Source organism: Zea mays, chromosome 5 (assembly GCF_902167145.1).
Source record: "Zea mays cultivar B73 chromosome 5, Zm-B73-REFERENCE-NAM-5.0, whole genome shotgun sequence".
NCBI lineage: Eukaryota > Viridiplantae > Streptophyta > Magnoliopsida > Poales > Poaceae > Zea > Zea mays.
The window spans coordinates 193,085,445-193,108,004 of NC_050100.1; the positions used below are offsets into that span (position 1 = coordinate 193,085,445).

Genomic DNA, 22,560 nt, shown 5'->3' on the forward strand with positions numbered 1-22,560 from the left:
TTCTGTTGATTGTCTGGGCTGCTTTTTTGTTGCAATTTCTTTTGCTGGTTCAGACACATGAATATGATTGATATATTTATTTCCATGTACTAGTTTGGAACATGGTAACGATATTGGTATATATAGAGGCAAAATAGTACTTAACTCCACGACTTCCGCACAGAATTACAAAAAATGTGGTGCTAACTGCTAGAGCTGTTTACGCTGCCGTTTCAGCCAAAAAAAATGATGTGTATTCTAGCTTTTATTCGCTAGTGGGAACTGCTGCTTGGCTCGTTCGTCTGCTGCGGGCCGCTGGCCGGAACATCCGGCTGCGCCGTCGACTGAGAGTTGCCCGCGTCTCCGGCCGGCGCACTGTGCTCGTTATCATCGTCTCGCTTATTTTCATTCGCGTCCACGACGGGTGCCGATGCCCGGCCGGCGTGCCGCGCCTGGGGAGGAAGCCGGTCCAAACGGGCCTTGGCGTGGGCGCTTCGGGAACTGGTCGCGGCCTGCTCGGAACGGGCGGGGGGCCGGAAACCGGCGCTGCGGCGCAGGTGGACGTTGTTGCCCTTGGGAGTAGAACGGGTGGGGGCATGACTGACGGCTGACGCTGCTGCGGCGCGGGCGGACCGCGGACGTCCTTGGAAGTGGAACGTCCCGTATACCGGCGTCTCGTGGTACTGCGACCCGAATGCGGTCTGGCCTCCGACTCCGACCAACGAACGGGGAATCGGCGCCGGCGGACGGTTCTCCAGCACTTTCGCCGGCAGATCGCCTCTGTTCGTCAGGTACTCCGCGGCGAGGCGGCCGGTAGCCATCAGAACGGCTTCACTCTCTTGCGGTGCCATCTGCAGTTCAGGCGGCACCGGGGGGCGGTAGGGTGGACCTGGCCCGTAGCCGAAGCCGCTGCCATATAGTACCCTCGTCCTGGCTGCATCGTCGGTCGTAATTAGACGGGACTCTGTTTCTTGACGTCCAGAAGACGAACGCGTGCCGACTGAACTTGAGGCATCGAGGGGTTAGGCTTGTTCGGTTATTTTCAATCCATATGGATTGAAAGGGATTGATACGGATTAAACGAATTTTGATTTACTAGAGATTGAAACCCCCTCAATTCCTCTTAATCCATATGGATTAGAGTAGAACCGAACATAGAGCGAGTTCGATATTCGTCTCCGACTCGGGCACACAGGAGTTTTTTTTTTAATTCTCTTTTTCGAGGAACTCACTGATAGTCACAGTATGTCCTTGTTTTTTTAAGAAAATAACAATGTGGCCTAGTTTTTTTTAAAAAATAGCAATGTAGCCTAGCATCTATCAATCTTTATACTCGGATCAAAAACAAATTCTAATCTGCAAATTTCAAGTGTTTGTGGCTTTGTGTCGGCCTGTTTGTTTCAGCTTTTTTAAGATTTTGCACTTTTTAGCTTTTGAATTTTCTAAAACCTAAACAACTTTCATAGGTTAAAAGCCCTAAAGTTCATCCTAGTGAGCTTCATAGGGTTTTTCACTTTTGAATGGTCCAAAAAATTGAAGTTCAAAATCTCTAAAAAGCAGAAACAAACAAGCCCAAAGCGATAGCCCAAGTACCTATCTGTTGAAGGCCCTGTTTGCAATAGCTCCAGCTCCAGAAATTTCGTGGAGTTGATGGAGCATGTCATTAGGTGCTCCAGAAAATCGTGAAGCTAGCATTGTAGGTTTTTAGAAGACATTTAGATAAGTTATTTTATTTATTATATAGATTAAAATAGTTTTAAAACTATTTAAATTGATATTATAAACTACAGCTTTACATTGGAGCTGGAACCTAGAGACATCCTAAACATCCCCTAAGATATCGAATTAAGCAGTAGACTAGTGACATATAAGCCTGAAAATGAAGCCAAACAAATGGGATAGACAAAAGACCTTTGAGGATACGCACCTTTGGGGATATGCCAATAATGCCATACCCTCACAGTTTCAGAAAATGAATAGCTATCCATGCCGCCATGCGAGCATCATAAATGCAAACACATGTCAACAAGATTACTGCAGTGAAACCTGAACCTATAGAAGATGATAGTGGCACATAAATTTCATATAAGTTGAAACAGACAGGATATAAGTCTAACAAGGATACATTCAATCATTCCCAGGAGTGCTAAAAACAATATGTACATTGACAGCTCCTGCGAGGTTAATGATGGTGGCGAGTTCTCATGAAGAAATATTTCATGGATTGTCTTAACCAAAACATTAAAAAAAAACTTACATGTGGGCACCTTCTCCTAAAATAACACGCTCTGGGTGTCCAGGACATTACTGGACCTGATAATCTACGTACCTTCTTCATGGTACTTTTTAGGGAAGCCACATCCAACACCGGGGCTGCTTTGATGTCTCCAAACCAGCTTGCTTTGTTTTTCGTTCCCATATGTTGCAAATGTAAGTTTCTGCAGAAGATTGTCTAGATTAACAAGCATCCTAAACACTAGCATGCAAAAACAAATTCTGCCGTATGTAATTACATACTTGTCTCGCTCTCTTGTCAAGAGGAGTCCATGTTGGCTCGATGGATGGCATTATGCTCTTTTCATGATTTATGCTAGGTTGTGCCTTGAAATCCTTTCTTACCCTATGGCTCTGTGCTTTAGTTCCTCCCCTGCCTTTCCCATACCTACGAACCTCATTTGAAGGGCTCTGGTCCCTCAAAAGCGTGTTTATATCTCTTCGATATCTGAAAGATTCAATATCTGAACGGTTCTGGTCCCTGAAAGGGGCATCTTTATTTCTTTCATATCTGAAAGATTCAATTGGAGGAGCACTCAGAATTCTTGAGGAGCCATCCCTTGTTCTTGAATTTGGCTGCGTTGAAACACTGCATCTAGATTGCTCTCGGCATGCTTTTCTGTTTTCATTCATTCGCCTTAGATAGTCAATTTCCCAGCCTGAGCCTTGTGATGCTCCATGACAGCCAAAATCCTGTTTCAGAAAAGAAAGTGAAGGTACTGGAGTCTGCATTATTTCCTGTCTTGGTTCATGATATCTGACACCCTGATCATTTCTGCCAGAGCTTGTGGCGAAATCCCCATGCACATGACCTGCCCATGTCTGATTTATACTACATGGAACGTCCCAGCTACCAGGGTCATTATTGATCTCCAATGCGGATGGGAATGTTGGATGACTGGAAGTTGTACAGACTGATGGTAAGCTGGCGGGAAAGGAACTTCTGATTGGCTGTTTAGCTCCCAATTCGGATTGCTTAGAGAAATTGCATGTGTCCACCATACTGCTAGTCCTTTCATTGTATGTTCTGAAATTTGGAGTCAACTCATTAATGAAGTCATCATCTATTATATTGATCCCAGTTACAGCATCCACATCATACTTTCTTGGCTGACAAGAGACACCTTCACTACCCATATTCAACCGTTGATCAATCATAAAGACTTCGGGGAGGTCAGACATTGTATCCTCTATGTGAAAGAATTTCCTTAACTTAGGTGGTGAGAATATCTTGTCATTTTCTACACAGTCACCATGCAATTGAGTACATGGATTAGGGAAAGCAGGATTACTAACTGCAACGGAAAAGTCTTGTGCGGCACGCCTTTTCTTTTTCCTCGGAGACTGCAGCAAAGTACTACTGATATCTGAATCAACAGAAGAGCATTCAGTCATTACAGACTTTGATTCACCTAGTTCACCGAATTTGCACAAAGCACTGAAGAGAGAAATGCTCTGCGGTGGCAAATGATACTTTTCAACAGCCTGAGTACGTTGCTCATGTGACCATCTGAGGAAATCCATAAGACTGCCAGAAGAAAGTATCATGTGTGCAGACAGAGGACTAACTGAAGGGAATGCTGTGAGAAATGACTCAACCAGACTTTCCGATTCAGTTATTTGTGGACAAAGAGCCTGATTTATCCTAACAGCATTCCTGATGCAATTGAGAATGATTTGATCTGTTGATTTGGGCATTTCTGAGAAGAATAGCTGCAAATTCATGTCCAGGTTAACAGCTGAAGCATATAGAGAATCAGATGCCTCCATTACAGCAGAAAGCAAGTGATTTTCACCCTCGAAGACCTGCAAAAGTGGAATAGATGATTCATTGTGCTGCAATATACCAAAAACGAGCACATATATTAGTAAGAAAAACAAGAGTAACATATATGCATGCATAAGCTGTGAAAAGCCACTCTATTAGGGAAAATTGAGGACATTAACAGGAGCAAAATCAATTACCATTATGCAGCCACAGAAACAGAAGCTAAGTGCCATCAGAACGTTGGTAGCAATATCCTCTAGAAAATTTGTTATACCAGATGTGCCTGCTGATATTGTTAACTCACTGGAACCAGAGGTTCTTGTATCATACCATAGTAAACAAACTGCCGCAGTAAGTATTAGATCCACAGGCAGATCAACATCTCGCTCTACAACCTGCATACCTCCTCTCTCCAAAGCTAGTATCTGCTGATAAGATGATCTTCGAGAGAAAAGCATATTTTTTCCATGATTTCCAGTATTGACAACAATCGCCACCTCTGGGCCAGGCAATCTTCCTGCTTTGGTGCTGTCCATTTTCTCACTGAGAGGAAGGACACCGGCAGATTGGTTGACTTGGGGGGCTTTTATCACATTCGCAGATACAACAGTCGAACTGCTCTTCTCAACTACAGGCACAAAATTTTGTAAATTGGCAATGGTTATTTGGTTCAAGCCATTGGGCTGTTCAGTTGCAGTCACTAAGTTGTGTGAATCAACAATATTCTTTTCGTTCAGATTTCCCGCATTGTGCAGTTGAACATCTGCAGGAATTTTTTTTGATGAATCCACAGTGAGATGATTGGTCTGCAAATGTTGCTGTTGATTTGTTGCCGGTATAAAGTTTAATGAATCAACAATGCGCATTTTGTTCATCTTCTCTTGCAAGTCCTTCTGAAGTGTATGCAAAGCAGCATCCTGCAAATAACCAGGAGAGGAAAACTTAGGACCTCCTACATATGTGCGCCGTTAGCCTTTTGAGGACTCCAGTGTGAACCCTCAAAATTGACTTTTGAACAATTCAATATGCAAAGCGTACCACTTCAATTATCCAGTGTTTAAAATCCATGTTAATCAAAACTAGAAATCATGATAAGATTTCAGTTCGTAAAAGATCTTATAGTTACTTACTCCCTCCGTCCTAAAATATAGTTCTTTTAGCTCTTTTTTCATCCACATTCGAATAAATGATAATAAATGTAGATACATTCATAAATTAATTAATGAATGCGTGTTTAGTCTAAAACGAATTATATTTTGGGATGGAGGGAGTACATATTTTCTATTACACACTTGAACAAATTTTGTTGAGTGTAGAAAAACAAAATTGTAGTGTGTATTTTACTTCCATTCTCTAGTCTAAGTTTATGGAATTCCTTGAGGTGTATAGGTGAATTGCCTACCTTCTCCTAACAATTTAACATTTTGTGTTGAACTGGTTGGTGCGTCCACTCTAACATGGTATTAGAGCCAAAGGTCTCGAGTTCAAATCCTAACAGAGGTTTTATTTGTGCCTCTGCCCCTTTATCTCCATGTTTGTGTCTTTCTCTCCCTACCCTCTCTGAACAACTCAAGCTTTTGGGTTGAACTAGTTAGTGCGTCCATTCTAACAACCAATACTAAGTTTTATAAAAAAAATGACTCGAATAGATAATAGATACACTTAAGCAACAACTAATAAACCAGACCCACGTTTCATATCAGTAACATACATGTGTGCTTATTAGCAAACAGGAAAGTCCTGAACAGCATTATTGAAATAGATACAAAGATCCCCCCAAACAAAAATGAATGAGTTTAACTGTGAAAAAGTGATTGGTGATTACCAATGTGGATTTCAAATCCGGGTCTGTGTGATTGTCCTCGACAAGAGCATTTGGAAGGCCTTCACCATCAACTGTGACATACAGGAAATGCAGTGGTGGCAACCCATCTAATTTGGGAGCCAGAGATAACAAGATAGATGATTTATTTGGGCCTCCATATTCCACTATCATGCAAAATTCACTGAAGGGGAATGAAGCTGGGATGTTCCTTCAAGATGGAAAAGAAATGAATTATATCATATATTTATATTTACAACTGACACACTGAAAACATAAAGCACACAAGAAAAACATCATTTATGAAAAATGACGAGAAACTTTTTGGACAACCTTATCATTTTATGCTATTTTTTGTAGTGTAGAGATGGCGTCGTGGCCTATATGTGATTTCTAAAATGTTACATGTGCATAACAATTTTGAACTCTATAGTGTTTTGTGATTTCAGTTATATAAGAAAGTATAACAGGCCACAAATAACCAATGAGTAAGCAGGCAAATCGTTTGCAAAAAAATGCTTTTAAGTTTTAATCAGAAAAGGTTGATGCAATTTATACACTTTTGTTCACCAAAATAAATTTCAAATTTAAGCACCTGGGCTTGTTAAGGCAGGTTCCTCGTCTTGTTCTGGTGTGTGTGCTAGAGCCTAGAAGTGTGTGCTTGTGTGAGTTTTTTTACCCATTTACCCCTTTTTGGGTGTTTTTCTTCTCTATAATATATAATGATGTGCAGTTCTGCGTGTTCGAGAAAAAAATAAATTTCAAATTTGATATTGAAATTTCTGTACATTTAAAAAGGATGTGAAATCCCACCTAGTTTCGACAAACATGTAATTTATTTACCTAAAGCATTTTTTTCATATTTTAGTTTTATTATATATAAATAGTGATATACCATGCTGAAGAACATATCAATATGAGAATTATCATGGAAGACTAAGTGGCTAACTGCAGGAGACCAAATATTATGTTTTTAACATTGATTTTATATGTAGTAAAATAACTGAAAAGATAAGAAAACGGTGCTGATAATTGACTTAAATGAAGCCCAATTTGAATTCATGCGGACTTACTTGTTATCTAGCAGAATGCAGTCTGATTTCCATAATTCTTGCAGCATACATCTTTTAGAATTTGTCTCAATCACCGCATCTGAATAAGTGGTTGAATGGTATGTTCCAAACTCAACAGATGTTATCTTCATTGCAGTAAGCTTTTGGCCCAATGGCAACCAGAAAGCTCTATCAGACACTATAAGGATCTTTTGGTCGATTTGGGTATTAGATCTAAGGATTGTCTCGATGACAGATAATGACGGATGAGACTCCTGTAATTGCTTCTCAGCTTTCAGTCGAGCTTCACCAATGCAGCGTTGAAGATGTCTTAACCTCTCAGGAATAATTTCAAAGGTTCCAGTCAAATTGCCTACATACAGATAGGCGGCATGCAGACCAAAGAAACATAGGTAATATGCAACCTGTTTTAATGCATACAGTACAATAAGCTCCATCTTATCTTCATATTTACAGCAGCTATACAGGCCTTCTGAACCTTCCCCTGTTATCAGTTCAAGAAGCTTTTGCTTTGAAATGCTTAAACCTTGCCCATCGGAGAAAGAATGCCTTAAGTATGCACTTTCTTGCAAAGCAGATGTATAACTTACATGGATGTCATTGATAAGGCCTTGGATAATATCTGAGAGGTTGACAGGATGAATTTCTATGAGTTTGTTAACTTTAGGTCTGGTTGAAATTGAAGCTGCTTGTTTTGAAGAGGGGATGTCTAAGGTAGAAATATCCTCAGCTTTTCTCACTTTATTAGTGCCATTTCTCACATTCAAGTAGAAGCTTAGCCCATTGGACTGTGACGTTGACTCAAACAAGGATGATTCCTTTTCTGAACTCAATTTATCCATGTGGGTATGACCTCTAACAACATTTTCTAGCATGTTCTTTTGAGTTGCTTCCAAATTAGCTGATGGATCATGAGATATAGGCCCAGGAACATAAACCTCATTCTGCTTGTCCTCATGTTGAGGCTTTGCACTTCTCGGAAAATCCTCCAGAAAACCAATGTCAAGCGCTGGCATCTGCTGGCCACTTATTTGTAGTTCAGAATTTAAACTGCAAGGCTTTACCTCCTCAACCATGCTCTCATAAGTAGAGCAACTCTCCCGGTTGCATGGCCCTTCTGATAAAAGATGCCAATCCAAATAAATCCCATCTGCTGCAGATAGAGGAAGTGGTTTTAGGGAGCAAAGTACTTCTTCTATAGGGGGAAGCATAGATCGCATTGCTTTATCATCATGTAAAATAGGTGTAGGTAGTGATTTGAATGTATCATCAACTAGAGCCAATTCAGAGCTAACCACTGATTCATAGAAATGTTTTGCTTGATCAAAGTCGTCTTTGAATATTTCCTCAGATGTATTCATCTCAGCTTTCTCTGACTGAATAAGAACAAGTGACTTAAAGGCATCCTTGGAAGGAAAGTCGATGATCTTTACTTCCTCAAAGAGAATGAAGCAAGGAAAATGTGAACAGGTCCCATCAGGTTTGAGAGGGTATAATGCTGACTTTTTATCCAGTAAAATACCATCATTGATCCTTACAAAATCCATTACTGCTACATCATTTGCTGTAATTGGTTTATCTGCTTGATACTCCACAAGTGGGGCATCTTTGCAAACCAAGGCAAAAATGTCAATATCACATGGTCTCAAGAACTCATTTGAGCCAAATGATGGAAGACAGACTTGTGCTCCATCAAATAAGTGTTCAATAATACTATGAAAAAAATTGGATATCATTGTTTTTGCTGGGCACTCATCAAGCTCCCAAGAATTCATACTAACCTCCAACTGGGGTATTATTTGACCATTCTCTAGTCCTATGATTTCCATGCAGTAGCTATCTTTAGCATAAGGACAGTTATCATCATCATCATGTTTTACAGGGACTTCTACTTGATAAATTGACTCCGCAAATTCAGCTGCATATGGTATTCTTGTCTCAGTATCAATATCAATGAAATCCTGAAATAAAGCAGAAGGATGTTCGAGGACATGAGCACACCGAGAAACAATAAGAATGTGATGCTTTCATTTCATACTTGATAAATCACAAGGGAATCAAACAAATGAGCATGTTAATCATAAGGTGTTTGCTCCTGAAACCATGGGACAAGAAAACACTATGTTATTGTTATGACCGGCAGCCCAACAGCCCTAATAAAACCAGCTGGTTTGTTTAGATGGATAAGCATAAATTAGTTTGTTTAGATGGGTATCAATTAGTTTGTTTAGATGGATAAGTATTAGCTACTAGCTAGTTTGTTTAAATAGATAAGTATTAGTTTGGAACTCCTAGATAGAGTTGGTTAATTTGTTAGGGGCTGCTATCACAGTCTATATATTGTACCCCTTTGGTTAAAGAGGCAAGCAGGCAATTATCTTGCCCGTGCTTCTCCCATCCCGTTACTGTTCATCGCGTGAACAGTACCGCGCCTTCTCCACCAGCATCTGGACGGCTCCCAAGCGTCCAGGTCCTGGCCCTAGATCCCAAACCTACCACTCGTACGACATTCGTAACCCTAATCCCAACAATCTGGTATCGGTGATGCCAGGTTCCGAAGAAGTCGCCACCGGGATCAACTCCACCCACCATCTCCGCTGTCAACACATTTGCCGCAATCTGTCGCAGCAACATCCGATGTTGTCTCCTAGGCTGATTTCATGGCTTTCCAGGAGATGGTGCTGCACCAGTTTGCCGCCCTCACCGCTGCCATCGACCGCATGTCCAGTAGGTCGCCAACACCACCGCCGCCCCCAGCGCCCACCACCCCTAGCACTACTTCTTTCCCCTATGGAATGCCAGGCTATGGTAGCATATCTGCCCTTCCAACCCACACCGCGCCATCCATACCATCACCACCAATGCCACCACCATCGCTCCACTCCCATCTACCTCCACCACCCTTCCATCATCAACCTCTGCCTTGCTGCCGCCCATATCAACCATAACCATACCCATCCATCAGATACCCTTCCCACACTCCACGTAAAAATCCCAGGCTTTCCCGACCCCCACCATAGCGCATACCCCCCAACCTGTAGCAGCACCCTCACAACCCACACTACCATAACCTTCCCTTTCCCACCCTCAACGGCAAGGAAGATCCTGTTGGTTGGCTGTCCCGCTGTGAGAGCTTTTTCTACAATCAAGGGACGCCGGAGATGGACAAAGTCTGGATGGCCCACATACTATCTCACGGGCGCGGCACAGCTGTGGTCCGTCATACTACGGCGCGACGAGCCCACACTGCGTTGGTCGTGCTTCAAAGCGTTGTGCCAGCAGCGTTTTAGGCCTCCTCTGCGCAGCAACACATTGGGCGAGGTGGCACGCCTGTCGTTCCGCTCCACGGTGGAGGACTACCAAGATTGATTCATAGCTCTCCTGTGCCACGTGAAGCCCGTGCCGCCACCGCACCAACAAGCACAACTCTTCACCGCCGGACTTCCATGGCATCTTTGTGGGACGTCGAATTGTGAGCGCCTGGCGACTTACACCAGGCCATAGCCCTCGCCCGGGCATACAAACGCCGCCAGCAAGGCTCGGACAGACGCATGGCTCCGCTATCTACGCGTCTACTGGCTACGCCATCCCCTACGCCGGCATCGTCGGTCGGGCCAGCAGCTGCTGCCTCCACCCCGGCAGCACCGACGTTCAAGCGCCTCACCCCAGCAGAGATGACAGAGCGATGCCACCAGGGTCTATGCTACAAATGCGACAAGCCGTTTGTACAAGGCCATCACTGCCAACGCCTCTTCTACCTTGAGGTGACCCCAGACGACGACGGGGTGGCTGTTACGACGGAAGATCCCCCACCCCCGTAATTTTGCCTTCCAGCTCGAGGACAAGCTGTTTGTGGAGGCCGGGAGAGATGTTATGACCGGTGTTGAGCACCAAATTGAGCGCGGACGGTCCGGCCCTGAGGCCGGACGGTCCGCGGTCCGGACAGTCCGCGCCTGTAGGCCGGACGGTCCGCGCCTGCGCAGAATTGGTTAGGGTTCCGAGTTTTGTGCTATGTTTGTTAGCTATATTCGCGGATTTGGCTCGGAATCCGGTCGTGTAAAGGGTCCAGCCCCCCTCCTCTATAAAAAGAGGTCTACGGCCGATTTGTAATCATCAACAATCGAATCAAACACTTCTATTTCGCATTTTATCCTAGGAGTAGTTCTAGTCTAGTTTAGGTTTAGCTATCCAATCCCCAAATTCTCCGCCTCTCCTCGACTCTACGTCGATTAGAGGAGTCTAGGTCGGCCTGCCCGAGCCTAGACAACCCCTAGGATCTCTTCTCCCCGACGGGGTCCCTCCCGGGAGCGAGATCCAGGCGCCGCCGGCGATCTTCCGCCGCCCCTGCGTACGCGCGGACCGTCCGGCCCTAGGGCGCGGACCGTCCGGCCGTCAGGCAGAGAAGCCCCAGCCGCGCACCAGGCTGCGGACCGTCCGGCCCCAGGCCGCGGACAGTCCGCCCCTGCGCAGAGAGTACCACCGCGCCTCGCACCAGGCCGCGGACCGTCCGGCCCCACGCGCGGACCGTCCGCCCCTGTGCAGAGGGCACCGCCACGGTTCTTCTTGAGTAATTGGCGCCCTCAAAAGGCGTCAACATACTTTTTGGCGACTCCGCTGGGGAAAACACATCTAAGCTCATCAAATCGGCCCTCAATGGCCGGTTCAAGGGATAGCTCTGATGTTTCTCCAAGCAACATCATAGAGCCGACTTGGGAAACCTTGCCGGCTGACGAGCAGCTCCAGTTCGAGGAGCACAAGGAGCGGATGATCCAGGAGGCGAAAGCACGATTCTTGGCCAACTTCAAAGTGGACAGGAACAACAAGGTCGTCCGACATCGGGCGACGGATCCGGCTTCGCTCCAACCTACGCCAGATATCCCCAATGTAAGTAATACCGACGATCTGCAATCTCTTAGAAATTATGTAGAAGATCAGCGTGAACAAATGCAGAACATCATAGGGGGTATGCAAAGCGATCTTAAGAGACTAGTACGTGCGTTTGATAAATCTAGTGTCTCAAATTTTCCTTCGCACGAGGTTGAGTTAGGAGGTAACACGCGTAACACATCGGCTACAGGTTGTCACGACCAGTCACAACCCCTTTATGGGATGCCGATGGACACATACCCTGAGCAACCGCAAACCGGCAGCAAATCAGCCGATCTGCACATGCCCGGACCGTCCGCACGTGAGCGCGGACCGTCCGGACCAACAACAGTAGGGCCTGTTCTTAATGGGTTACCTAGATATGCGCCCGAACCACCACACACGACACAGAATTTAAACTACCCAGTCGGACCGTCCGCGTACAACGACGGACGGTCCGCACATAATCACGGACGGTCCGGGCCAATGTCCGGACAGTCCGCACATGACCTTTTTGAGGAGGATTGTTACCTGAATCCTCACCCGTCCCAGCAGCGCTTCCCATCGCACTATACAATGCATCAACCCATTAATTCGAGATCTAGAGCCCAGGAAAACTTTCCGGCCCCACCTAGAAGGCCGGAAAGGAACGATCAAACATATGAACCATATAGGGCAAATGGCAATGCACCACGTAGTTCAAACCAATGGGGGGAAAGACAACATGCTAATATCCAGCCAACCCCACCTATGTTTGACCAGAGAGCCGGTGGTCTCGCACCGGCTGCCATTGATATAGTTAGGGAAGAAATAGCCGGGGCGTTCCGAGATAAGCTCGGAGTAAGCATGGTCCCTGGGGGGCAATCATATCGGAAACCTTATGACAGCCGATTTGATCACCACCCATACCCACAGGGAACCAGGATACCCGAATTCGCAAAATTTTCGGGTGATCAAGGAAAAAACACGCGCGAACATATAGGCCAGTTCTTAGCACAATTGGGAGAATTGGCCGACACAGAGGCATTTCGCGTGCGTTTATTTTCATTATCTCTAACAGGAACTGCGTTTGCATGGTATGCCACTTTACCTCCTAATTCCATTTCATCGTGGGGGGATCTAGAACAAAAGTTTCATGATCATTTTTTCTCTGGTGACTATGAGTTAGATTTGGTAGATTTAGTGTCATTACGACAGACAAAGGACGAATCGGTTAATGATTACATCCGGAGATTCCGCGATACAAGAAACCGATGCTTTCAAATTCATTTAGCAGAAAAACAGCTAGTAGGATTAGCCTTTAATGGTCTGCGATATTATTTAAAAGAAAGATTAGAAGGCATCCAATTTTTTACACTAGCACAATTACACCAGAGAGCTTTGGCTTGCGAAAGCCGAAGCAAAGAAACTGCTAAAACAATTCGTCACAACGTGCATGTAGTAGAATGCGACCAAAGTAGCTCAGAAGACGAATCAGCAGAAGTCTATGCTGCTGAAATGGTTTGGCCAAAACAGGCCAAATCTTCGGCTTGTGCCTCCTTACAGCCGGTTCAAAAGAAACGGCAAGAGGAGGTTAAGTTTACATTTAATGTTGGTAAGTGTGATAGAATATTTGATGAATTACTCAAAAATGGCAACATTAAAATAAATCACACTGTTCCGTCCGCCGACGAGCTAAAACGTCGTGCATATTGCAAGTGGCATAACTCATTTTCTCATGCCACTAATGATTGTAATGTATTCCGTCGACAGATTCAATCGGCCATTAACGAAGGACGATTGAAATTTCAGGAAATGCAGGTGGACACGGAGCCCTTTCCAATGAACATGATCGACTTTGAGGGCAAGAAAGTCCTGACTCGGCCGAACACAGCCGATGAAGGCAAAGGCAAAAAGATAGTCATCGGCAATGCAAGAGAGGCCGGTGGGAATCATAAAACTTCTTGCAGGAAAGTGGTGGCCGAGAAGACTCCTGATGGAGGGGAGACCTTGAAGGTGACTATCACAGCCTCTGACACTGGGGGGCAAACACAGACAGAGACACAGGCGCAAGAACCCATTCTGCGCATCGCGGACTGTCCGCCATCCAGACGCGGACGGTCCGACGCCTCCCCGGACGGTCCGGCGGACTCCAGCGGACGGTCCGACCATGCTCAAGACTCGCAGCGGCCACGTACCTTCAAGCCACGACGACCAGAAATAGGTACGTGGAAAACAAATACATTTAAAGCAGCTGGTCGGCTGATCAAGCCTGGCCCGACTTTCGATCAGTTGTTATCTAAATATGTGAAAAAGAAGGCCGGCCCCAGTGACCGGCCACTGAAGCGACCCCACTCACCCATTCATGAGCGACGTCAGGTCAGACCGATTGGACCACCTCACCAATCGGAAGAAATGAAAGGTCCTATTATACAAGTGAGACCTAACGTACCTGCATGGACACCTCCACCTCCATATCCACCACCTTATCCATCCATGCCATATCCATACACATACTTACCTCCACCATATGTTCCAAATCAAATGTGGGGTATGCCACCATATCCATTTGGGATGCCACAGTACCCCGCCTGGGGGGCACCCCAAACATCCGTTTTTGATAGGTTGGCGCCGCCAGTGCGAGACCGATTGAGCGATGCTGAATCTGGTCACCAGGCACAGGCCCAACAAGATTGCCGGACTACTCGGCCTCCTAAGCCGACCAATACGGCAGGGGGGCATATGCCTGTAGCAACTCAAAGAACAACGAAAAAAGACATCATCAAAATAGGCACTGCAGATGTTGTCATACAGGGAGACAATAAAGGGCCGATGATTTTCGGCGAATCGGCCAACACAACCGAAAAGGATACGGCTACCATCAAAACAGCCGATCCAAAATACTCCATGCCTCGATGGTGCCCAGCGGGATTGACACGATCCCAAAAGAGAAAATTGCAGCGCTTAAGAGCAAAGGAGAGCCAGGAGAAGGAGGCGGAGAAGACATTTAATGACACACATCCACTATACCCACCACCGCAAAAGAAATGGAGACCGAAGGCCGTTGAGAACAAAGAAACGGCCACAGAAATAGAAAGTCAACCTGCATCAGGCGCGGACCGTCCGGCCTCCGCGCACGGACCGTCCGCCGTTCACCAGGAAGCTTCTGGACAACCTGCACCAGGCGCGGACCGTCCGGCCCCCGCACGCGGACCGTCCGCCGTTCACCAGGAGACCTCCAACGACACGACAACATCAATGGAGGAGGACGATCTGCTGGGAGAAGACCTGGTCGACTACGAGGATTCTCCAGAACGCCCAGGTATGGATGTAAATATTATTACATTTTCCGCTGATTGTACTATTATCGGCGACAATGAACCTGTTGTTGCCCAGTTTGATTTTGGTCCTAAAGAAGCCGCCTTTACTAAACCAAAGGAATCGGTAAATCATTTAAAGCCGCTCTTCGTGCGCGGTCACATTGATGGGATACCGATTGCTAAGATGTTGGTAGATGGAGGGGCGGCTGTGAATCTAATGCCTTATTCATTATACAGAAAATTAGGTAAACAAGATGACGAACTTGTCAAGACCAACATGACCCTCAGCGGTGTTGGAACTGATAGTTCGATCAAAGCCAGGGGAGTCACGTCCGTTGAATTAACCATCGGGACTAAGACCCTTGCTGCTGCATTCTTCGTCGCCGATGTAGAAGGAAATTACAGTTTAATTCTAGGCAGGGATTGGATTCACGCCAATCAATGTATACCTTCTACATTACATCAGATGCTAATACAATGGGTAGGCGATGACATAGAACAAGTACATGCTGATGTATCGGCCTGCATCGCTGTGGCCGATGCCCCTGTACTCTGGACTTATGAGACTGCTACATGTCTCACAGGAGTAGACTTTTCTGATTATCAATTCATAAGTATAGATAAGAAAGGTTTCATTCCTGTAATGCTAGAGCCGATGGAGAATCGGCTAAATCCTAAATAAAGTTAAATGATGAATACACACAAAGTTCATGAGTCTTTGGTCACGAACAGTTCGGCCGCCAAGGCCGGATGGTCTGGTTTTTCACAAAAGAGTTCGGACTTTAAAACCGAACATATACCACAGCGAAAAGACAGTATTATGGATGATCCGGTCCCCGAGACCGGAAAGTCCGCCATCACACAAAGATCATCTGATTCCTCTGTGGGAGACATGATAGAGGAATTCAGAGATCTTGATAAACTAGGACAGGGGTTTACATCGGCCGATCCTTTGGAGGAGATTGACATAGGAGATGGTAAAACTCCAAGGCCGACTTTTGTAAACAAGACCCTGGAGACCGATTCTAGAAATGAGATGATCGGTCTATTGAAGGAATATTCAGATTGCTTTGCTTGGAATTATACTGAGATGCCTGGATTAAGCCGAGAGATCGTAGAGCATCGGCTGCCTATTAAATCTGGTTTCAGACCTTTCAAGCAAAGAGCTAGAACATTTCGTCCGGATCTTCTCCCACGCATCAAGGACGAAATCCACCGGCTGCTAGAAGCTGATTTTATCAGACCTTGCAGATACGCAGAGTGGGTCTCCAATATTGTGCCGGTGGAGAAGAAGGAGACAGGTAAACTTAGAGTATGCATTGATTTTCGCAATTTAAATAGAGCAACTCCTAAAGACGAATATCCCATGCCCATAGCCGACACATTAATCAATAATGCATCAGGAAATAGAATTATTAGCTTCCTTGATGGTAATGCCGGATATAATCAGATTTTCATGGCCGAAGAAGATGCGTCTAAAACGGCCTTTATATGTCCAGGCTTCATTGGTTTATTTGAGTGGGTTGTCATGACATTTGGTCTGAAAAATGCTGGTGCTACTTATCAGAGGGCTATGAATTTGATCTTCCATGAATTGTTAGGAAACACTTTGGAAGTTTACATTGATGATATTGTAGTCAAATCGGCTGAGTTTAGTTCTCATATAGCTGATTTGCGCAAGGCCTTTGATAAAATGCGTCAGTATGGTTTGAAAATGAACCCACGTAAATGTGCTTTTGGGGTGTCGGCTGGTAAGTTTTTAGGATTTGTCATACATGAACATGGTATAGAGATAGACCCTGACCGAATCAAGTCTATTCGGAATGTGGGGCCTCCGACTTGTAAGGTCGAGGTACAAAGGTTCCTCGGTAAGGTGAATTATTTACGAAGGTTTATTTCTAACCTAGCCGGGAAGATTGATGCGTTTACCCCTATTCTTCGGCTTAAGAATGATGCCGAATTCGCTTGGGGGACAGAACAGCAAGAAGCATTTGATCTCATCAAAAAATACTTATCTTCGGCTCCCGTATTAAAAGCACCACGAGCAGGAGTGCCATTTCGATTATACATTGCAGCTGAGGATAAGGTCATTGGGGCTGTTCTGATACAAGAAACTGAGGGGAAGGAGCATGTGGTGACATATCTAAGCCGAAGGTTGGTGGATGCTGAAACAAGGTACACTTTTATTGAAAAGTTATGCTTATGCTTGTTTTATGCCTGCACCAAATGTAGATGTTATTTACTGTCTAGTCATTGCACTGTTTCTGGTCAAGCCGATGTGATCAAATACATGTTGCACAACCCAATTATGAGTGGTAGAATTGGTAAGTGGGCTTATGCACTAATAGAATATGACTTGGCCTACGAACCACTGAAATCTATAAAAGGCCAAGTCGTAGCGGATTTTATTGTAGAGCATCGGGTTAATGATGTTTATGAGCTAGACATGTCATACCTCACTATTACTCCTTGGACTTTATATTTTGATGGATCGGTTTGCAATGAAGGGCAAGGGATTGGCATTGTGCTTGTGTCACCAAGTAATGTCTCCTTTGACTTCTCTAGCCGATTGGAAACTTATTGCACTAATAATCAAGCTGAATATGAGGCCCTCCTATTCGGTTTAGAACTTTTAGATGGTATGGGAGTAAAACATGTGATGGTATTTGGTGATTCTCAGCTGGTTGTCCAACAAGTGTTAGAAGAATATCAATGTCTTGATGGTACTCTAAATAGTTATCTTGAGAAATGTTGGAGCATAATCCATTCTTTTGACGAATTCAGTATTCGACATATCTCTAGAATTGAGAATCATAGGGCTAACGATTTGGCACAAGATGCATCAGGTTATCGGATAAAGAGAGGGAAGTTTCACAAAACTGAAAATCTGATAACCAGTGCAAAGCCAAATTCCCAGGTCGCGGACCGTCCGCGTTATGACGCCGGACCGTCCGGGGTGACCAGAAATGTTCTTCTAATCAATTCGGCTGACAATGAAGCCGATGTAAGTGATTGGAGGACACCTATACTTAATTATTTACGAAATCCCAATATCAGGACAGATAAGAACATTCGGCGAACAGCTTTCAAGTATGTCTTGATGAGTGATGAACTTTACCGCCGAACAGTCAATGACATCCTACTTAAATGCTTGGGCCCAGATGATGCTATATTAGCCATGGCCGAAGTACATGAAGGAATTTGTGGTACTCATCAATCAGCCCCAAAGATGAAGTGGTTATTGCGAAGGTCTGGTTTTTATTGGCCTAGTATGATAGCTGATTGTTTCAAGTACTACAAGGGTTGCCAAGTATGTCAAAAATTCGGCGACCTACAGTTGGTCCCTGCAGCCGAATTACATCCTATCATCAAACCTTGGCCGTTCAGAGGATGGGGATTAGACTTTATTGGAGAAATTCATCCTTCATCATCAAAGGGGCATCGGTTCGTGTTAGTTGCCACTGACTACTTTACCAAATGGACTGAAGCCGTTGCTCTGAAGAACATGACACACAAGGAGGTAATTGAGTTCATAACTGAGCATATTATTCATAGATTCGGCATTCCCCAGACCTTGACTACAGATCAAGGGACTTCTTTTATGTCAAAGGAGGTACGTGAATTTGCTGAATTATACAGAATTAAGCTGCTTAATTCATCTCCATATTATGCTCAGGCCAATGGTCAGGCCGAGTCTAGCAATAGGACATTGATTAATTTGATAAAAAAGAAGATATCTGATAATCCTAAACATTGGCATAAGATTTTGTCTGAAGCTTTATGGGCTCATAGGATATCTAAACATAGGGCTACTAAAGTATCTCCTTTTGAGCTTGTCTATGGGCAGGAAGCAGTGTTGCCTGTGGAAATAAGTCTGAATGCTGTCAGGTTTGCCAGACAAAATGATCTAACTGCTACTGATTATTATAATTCAATGATGGATAATATTGATGAGGTGACCGACAAGAGGATGATAGCCTTGGGAGCAATAGAAAAGGACAAGATCATGGTAGCCAGGGCATACAACAAGAAGGTCAAAGCAAAATCATTTCAGGTAGGGGACCTGGTGTGGAAGACTGTTCTGCCTCTAAGGAATAAAGACCGAAAGTTCGGGAAATGGTCACCAAGCTGGGAAGGTCCTTATAAAGTAAAACAGGTGATGTCTGGCAACACCTATTTGTTACAAACATTACAAGGCAAAGATTTACCCAAAGCCTTGAATGGGCGTTTCCTTAAGCAGTACCATCCTAGTATGTGGCAAGATGCATAAGAGAACCGATGTGATCACATCGAGTTAGTTGCTTTTGGTTTGCTCAGCTCCACCAAAAGGCAGGGGGGCATATGTTGAGCACCAAATTGAGCGCGGACGGTCCGGCCCTGAGGCCGGACGGTCCGCGGTCCGGACAGTCCGCGCCTGTAGGCCGGACGGTCCGCGCCTGCGCAGAATTGGTTAGGGTTCCGAGTTTTGTGCTATGTTTGTTAGCTATATTCGCGGATTTGGCTCGGAATCCGGTCGTGTAAAGGGTCCAGCCCCCCTCCTCTATAAAAAGAGGTCTACGGCCGATTTGTAATCATCAACAATCGAATCAAACACTTCTATTTCGCATTTTATCCTAGGAGTAGTTCTAGTCTAGTTTAGGTTTAGCCTCTCGATCTCCAATTCTTCGCCTCTCCTCGACTCTACGTCGATTAGAGGAGTCTAGGTCGGCCTGCCCGAGCCTAGACACCACCTAGGATCTCTCCTCCCCGACGGGGTCCCTCCCGGGAGCGAGATCCAGGCGCCGTCGGCGATCTTCCGCCGCCTCTGCGCACGCGCGGACCGTCCGGCCCTAGGGCGCGGACCGTCCGACCGTCAGGCAGAGAAGCCCTAGCCGCGCACCAGGTCGCGGACCGTCCGGCCCCAGGCCGCGGACAGTCCGCCCCTGCGCAGAGAGTACCACCGCGCCTCGCACCAGGCCGCGGACCGTCCGGCCCCACGCGCGGACCGTCCGCCCCTGTGCAGAGGGCACCGCCACGGTTCTTCTTGAGTAATTGGCGCCCTCAAAAGGCGTCAACAACCGGCAACCCAATAGCCCTAATAAAATCAGTTAGTTTGTTTAGATGGATAAGCATCAGTTAGTTTGTTTAGATGGATAAGTATCAATTAGTTTGTTTAGATGGATAGGTATTAGCTACTTTGTTTCAATGGATAAGCATTAGTTTGGAACTCCCTAGATAGAGTTGGTTAGTTTGTTAGGGGCTGCCCAAGAGTCGGAGTCCTGGCCCTAGATCCCAAACCTACCACTCGTACGACCTCCGTAACCCTAATCCCGGCAGTTATGTTATCATGCATGTATTGTGCATGATGTACGTTCATTTTAATATTGTAAGTGCAGCAGTAGAAGAAGCAGCCATCAACTTGTATCAGAAGATAGTAGATTTTAATGATCCCAAACATGTCATGTGACAAGAGCATATGGTTCTAAGCACACTATTTTCATCTATATCTTGGAACCAAACTGCAGCTCCATACATTAATGTAGATTAGTGATCCCTATTAATATGTGACTTGCCAAAGAACATGTGCATCCAAGCACAACATTTTGATTCATTTCTCATAACTAGATTGCAACTCCAACAAAATATGGAATACAGGGTAGTAAATAGCTTAAAACTTAGATGAGATGGTGTAGAGTACTGGAATGATTTTCATGTCTCGGACACCAAATGAATAGGTGCCGGCACAAGCATCTGGCTCTTCGTCATCAAACGATGCAATTTTCTTCTGCAAAACCTTTGATACAATGAAATAGCAGAGCAGAGTTTGAAACAGAGCAGGAAACTACATAAAAGTACAGGTGAAACTATTGAGATGCATCTTACCGACAGGAAATCGAGCTCTGGAACCTCAAACAAGGCCTCCAACAGGTCCCCTCGCTAACAACACATCACGCAGAAACCACACATAAATCTCCTATGCAACAGTCGCACCATAACAAAACAAGCAGAAACTACAATCACCTTAGTAACTGCTGAGCCCTCCAAATTGAGGCCCTCTTCCTTATCGCCGTTTGTGTGGCTGTCTTCCAGTCCCTGAATGAACACACATTATTTTCAGAAATACTCCATGGTGAGAACATCAAAGCTGAGAAGGCGCATGGAATCCAAACATAAAGCTTCATTTGCCTTGAAGACTCTGAAAGCAACGGGATCAGTAGAGCTAAAAGCGTTGCCGTAAACACCCCTACCGTAGAGATAATCATCCAAGCCCTGCGAGAAACCTGTTAGTTACAAAATTTCACGCAAAGAAGCCCGGAATTGACAAAACCATACAAATCACCACTTCATCACCCATCCGAACTGCCCCTCACTGAACCCATACGGGCTAGACATAGAGAATAGAGAACGAGAACTCCAAAGGCCTCAATACGCGGCGGGCTCACCTCGTCAGCGACAGGGATATCCGGCACAGGCAGGGGCTGCGGGATGACAGCGGTGAGGAGCTCGGTCACCGCGGAGTCGAAGGGGAGCGAGTCGAGATCATCGCCGGCTACACTAACGGCGGGGAGGAAATCGGCGGAGAACGGGAATGGGGTGAGGTGGGGTTCGGGAGGAAGAGTCGGGACGGGGAGGGAAGGGAAGGGAAGGGATGCTAGCGCTATGGCTAGGTCGGAGGAGGCGGCAGCCGAGGGCGACGGCGCGAAGTAGTCGGCGGTGAGGAAGCGAGTCCGCATGGTGACTGTGAACTGTGAAGCGTGAAGCGCCGCGGTGGAGGGGAGGGAGCGGTGGGGACTAGGCCACTAGGGAGACTGGAGGAGTGGCCTGGCCGTTTTGGTTTGGAGGAGTGACAGTCAATTCGAAATTCGAATTCGACCACGAGCAGGCACTAGAGTATTGGGCCAAAACTGCTGTCATGATGTGGATGATGATCGGCCTAAACAAATTTGGAACCTGTTCCACAGCCTGTCTGAGAGTCTAAGGCTATCCGCAGCCGTTCCCTCTAAATTTTTCCCCCTAAATCTTACTATGCAGCCACGTCAGCAAGATTCCCTCTCCTATATTTGCTCGTCCCGCAACCGTTCCCCCTAAATATTACCCTACATATCCCTCTACTCATTAAATATACATTTCCCTACAACTAACATAACCAACTTGTTTTTTTATTTTTATTGTTTTTTTCAACACGTTTTGATTACCAGATGATACTAGGTGAACAAAATTATTTTTGTAATTATTCGTCTTAATTAAGACATACTATGTACAAAATCAAATATTATATTATTTAATTTTAATCCTTCTTACATCATTTCATTTAAAATTAATTTACGTTAGCGGTATTCCGAATTGTTCCATTCATATGTGCACGAACTTCTCTGAAGCACACTTACTTTGGAAGACAAACCTTTCAGTCGTACGGTGCAAGCCACGACTATCTTACGATGCAAGACACCGTTGCCTTTCATACGAAGCCACGGATGGCTTTCAATGGAAGCGATCTCC

General features: G+C 45.3%; 1 protein-coding gene across 4 annotated transcripts; it reads right to left on the reverse strand.

The window, feature by feature from the left end:
- Window positions 1–58: 58 nt before the first annotated feature.
- On the reverse strand, window positions 59–21,871 carry LOC103627474 (uncharacterized). 4 transcript variants are annotated; one of them, XM_020538619.3, is made up of 12 exons: window positions 21,504–21,871; window positions 21,247–21,330; window positions 21,082–21,153; window positions 20,944–20,997; window positions 20,759–20,854; window positions 6,917–8,877; window positions 5,847–6,054; window positions 4,219–4,938; window positions 2,497–4,089; window positions 2,309–2,417; window positions 1,907–2,031; window positions 59–913 (listed from the first exon to the last, which is right to left on the reverse strand). In XM_020538619.3, the coding sequence occupies exons 1-11, from the start codon at window positions 21,792–21,794 to the stop codon at window positions 1,937–1,939; spliced, it is 5,283 nt and encodes a 1,760-aa protein (XP_020394208.1). In that variant the 5' UTR covers window positions 21,795–21,871; the 3' UTR covers window positions 59–913; window positions 1,907–1,936. The 4 variants fall into 4 exon arrangements, with proteins under 4 accessions (XP_020394208.1, XP_035814701.1, XP_008645988.1 ...); XM_035958808.1 differs by having other exon boundaries at window positions 59–979; XM_008647766.4 differs by having other exon boundaries at window positions 66–913; window positions 2,497–4,059.
- Window positions 21,872–22,560: the final 689 nt, after the last annotated feature.

Bases quoted from the DNA above. Each gene is read 5' to 3' on its own strand.
- LOC103627474 (XM_020538619.3), bottom strand. From the start codon at position 21,794: ATGCGGACTCGCTTCCTCACCGCCGACTACTTCGCGCCGTCGCCCTCG. The intron at 20,855-20,943 runs GTAAGATGCATC...ATTGTATCAAAG, and splicing joins CAGAGCTCGATTTCCTGTCG to GTTTTGCAGAAGAAAATTGC. The intron at 8,878-20,758 runs GTACTCTACACC...GCTTTATTTCAG, and splicing joins GAGACATGAAAATCATTCCA to GATTTCATTGATATTGATAC.